General features: G+C 35.1%; 1 protein-coding gene across 1 annotated transcript in view; it reads left to right on the forward strand.

Moving 5' to 3' along the window:
* Nucleotides 1-1,652, forward strand: part of LOC110018095 (F-box protein At4g00755-like) — a gene marked incomplete at its 3' end in the record, with an annotated part of 11,819 nt that extends 10,167 nt beyond the window's left edge. Inside the window, 2 exon segments of the mRNA XM_020715336.1 lie at nucleotides 1,014-1,427; nucleotides 1,495-1,652. Of these exon segments, the coding sequence (XP_020570995.1) occupies nucleotides 1,014-1,427; nucleotides 1,495-1,652 (572 nt within the window).
* Between the last annotated feature and the right edge of the window lie 1,491 nt (nucleotides 1,653-3,143).

The raw sequence follows: 3,143 nt of genomic DNA on the forward strand, positions 1-3,143 counted from the left end.
TATTATGCAAATGTAAGTCCCAAATAATAAAATTGGCAGGATTGAACATTTAAATAACATCATCTCTAAAAATGCAGCCACACATTAGGATAGTTTGGGAAGTCACTGAGGGTTCTCCTCAGGATCTGTGACATCCCCTACCTTTTCTTTCCTTTGGACTCCTGAAATAACTGTTCATGTTTGAGCCACTCCCATTTGCCCTTCTACGTCCTACCTTGAAAACCTGAACCTTGAATTCTTGAAGACTAGAACCATTGATCATTATCGAGAGTTTTCTCAAGTGACTCCCGTCATTTGGGATGTAATTAACTATAGGGGCTTGCCTCTATAGGGAACTTGGAACCCAGGTAAAATAAACCCTATTTAATCTTTGTATTAAATAGGGGAACTTGTCAGTCATACATAAAAGGTTCGCAGACCAAGCGGATGTCACAAATCTCTTAGTTTGCAGGATTGGGTCTATCGCTGAGGTCTACACTTATCTCTCGGGAGGGTGTAGTATTCGCGGTATCAGACACGATTATGCAAACTATCAGACTAATGAGATCCATTTGGTCTCATTTTTCAAAAATTAAAACATACTACTTTTAAAACTCAAACTATATATCTTTTATACTTAAATTAAATCTCAAAAATTATTTTCATATACCATATTTTCATAATTTATCTATCGAAAAAGTTGACCGACAATAACCTCAACGCATATCATTTTTAATTGTTATTTTTTAGTCTAAGAGTTCCTTTGTTTTCTTTTGGAGATATTCAGATCCATCTATTTTACTCCATTGTTCTTAAAAATGATTTCTTATTGTAGGAATATAGCATATTAGTTATATTTTCTTCATAGATTTTCAATTTGGTATCTAAAACATTATTCTAGTTTCTGCACCAATTCTCTATTGAAAAAGAAAGTGTTTTTACTATTACTTTATCAGGATGCATTGAGCTTTTTTTTAAACTATGTAATATTTTATACGATTGAAAGTTTTAAAAGGTGTTTTTTATGCCCACAGTTATTGAAAATGGTTTTTGCAAGAACTTTTGCTCAAGAATATGCTTCGAGGTCTCAAATTTTGCACATGTGACTGAAATAAGTAGCGTGCAGAGTTCAGAAGCCGGGTCTAGTTCTGGTGCAGAATGGAGGAGTTTAGAAAGAGAGCACAGGGTCTATTCATATTTAAGCCACTGCATGGTTTCACCTCTAGCAAAAAGAGATTGCATCCTTGAGGCAATCTGCGCCTCCAGCACGGATAATTTTCCCGATGAGAGCATCGAAAACACATTGGAACCAAATGATCGTGTAGACATTAGACCTTCATACTGGTCGAGTGAGGGACAAAAGAATCCCGAAGTACCGGAGACATTAACTTATAGTTTGCTTTCAAAGTTGTGTGTAATAAATGAAATAAAAATACAGCCATTTGAAGGTTAGCATTACTGTTTGTTTGTAGTTCATGCTATCCTGACTTGCTAATAGTTTTTCTTTATTTTCAGCATACTTTCAAAATGGGAGTCCCATATATTCAGCAAAATCAGTAAGGTTTCGGATGGGCTATTGCTCTTCGCCTTCCGAGACTTCTAAAAATGGTCAAGTCAGCACAGTTGATGATTACAGGTGGATCTATGTTTCACCTGAATTTAAAATGCTGCAGGTAATTTTAAAAATTTTGTAGTTGTTTTTGCATATTATAGTTGCATTTTTTCAAGGTTAGAAATTTATCTCGTGAGATATATTTTATAAATTATCTTTGTTTTAGATAGATCCTTTTGGCTTGCTATAAGTGATAATAACGTAATTATGTGGGCCTAGGCAGAAAATCTCCACCATTGTCTGTGCACATCCGTGTAATTTTTATGTATGTCAAACCTCAACAATTTTTTTCACGTTAATGTTGGTGAATTGAAAGCTCAAGGGAATCAAACCCGAAAAATTGCTTAAATATATATCAGACAAACTGAATATAACCAAAGTTGGCTGTACAAGTCGTCAAAGATGAGAGGCTTGGTGTTATTTTCAGCTTAATCAAGATAGTGCTCAACCCTGTGCTAAAATTTCTGCATTTAATGGATCTCTATTTCTAGTCACCTGTAACTTCATTATGCTATCCAGAACAATAATTTTAAAGAGTACTTAATCATTACGAAGTACTGGTAATTTTATAGGAGTTTTCATTCTGTGTTGACATTTTGAGACTTTAGAAAACCCTGCTGGACACACGACATTGACTAAAAGTTCCGCAAGTTCAAATGTCACTTCTATGACTTGTGTAGTCTCAATTTCACGATTCTCATTAGCACACTTGAATATGTTGTAGTTTTATAAATTTAATGAATTAAAATAAGGAATAAAATATTTTACAGAAGATAATGAATGAATTTGTGGAGTTATTAATGTTTTTTGACCTAGCTTGGAATCATAAAACAATACTTTCTAGATTTAAATTTAAATTAAGTGATTAAGAGAGAAATGACATTATACCATTAAACAAAGTTACTACTAATGTTAGAAATATGTATTCTCGTCAAAATGGTTAAGCTCATCATAATGCACTTAATGCATCTAATAATTTTAACCACTCAACATTCTTGATAAGTGAATCATCTAAGGTTGTAACATGATTATTAATTAGGGTTCTAAAGTAAAGTTCCTCTATACAACATTTGCGCGTAAGATTTTGCAAAAATATATGTTTAAGCCTCATTAGATGGGTTACTATGCAAATGAGTGTTAAATAGAAATTATATATGTTGACCTCATTTTTGTGAGGTCTTAGTCTCCTACTCCCAGAACCCATAATCTAGCCTTAGGAGTTCCTGGTTGACCATCCTAGCGGACTAGTAATGGAGCCCACCTCCCATAGAACTTCAAACCGCTTCTTTACTCATTTTTGTGAAAACTCGCACGAATGGTCCCAAGCACTCAACTTTTAGTTGCAAGGGCTAAAGACCAACATGTAGAGTGCTTGAAATTGAGTTCCTATAGGATCAACAGCCTTAGGTGAACCCTTTGTGACTCGATTACTCGCGAACGCCGCTTTTCACGCATTTACAGCACTACACACGATTTTGGCTTAAATCGACTCGCCCAACGGCGAACTCGTCCGGACGACCCCAGATGATGAAACAGACCGCGCCGACGCGTC

This window comes from Phalaenopsis equestris, unplaced genomic scaffold, assembly GCF_001263595.1.
Source record: "Phalaenopsis equestris unplaced genomic scaffold, ASM126359v1 Scaffold000002, whole genome shotgun sequence".
In the NCBI taxonomy this organism is placed as follows: Eukaryota; Viridiplantae; Streptophyta; class Magnoliopsida; order Asparagales; family Orchidaceae; genus Phalaenopsis; species Phalaenopsis equestris.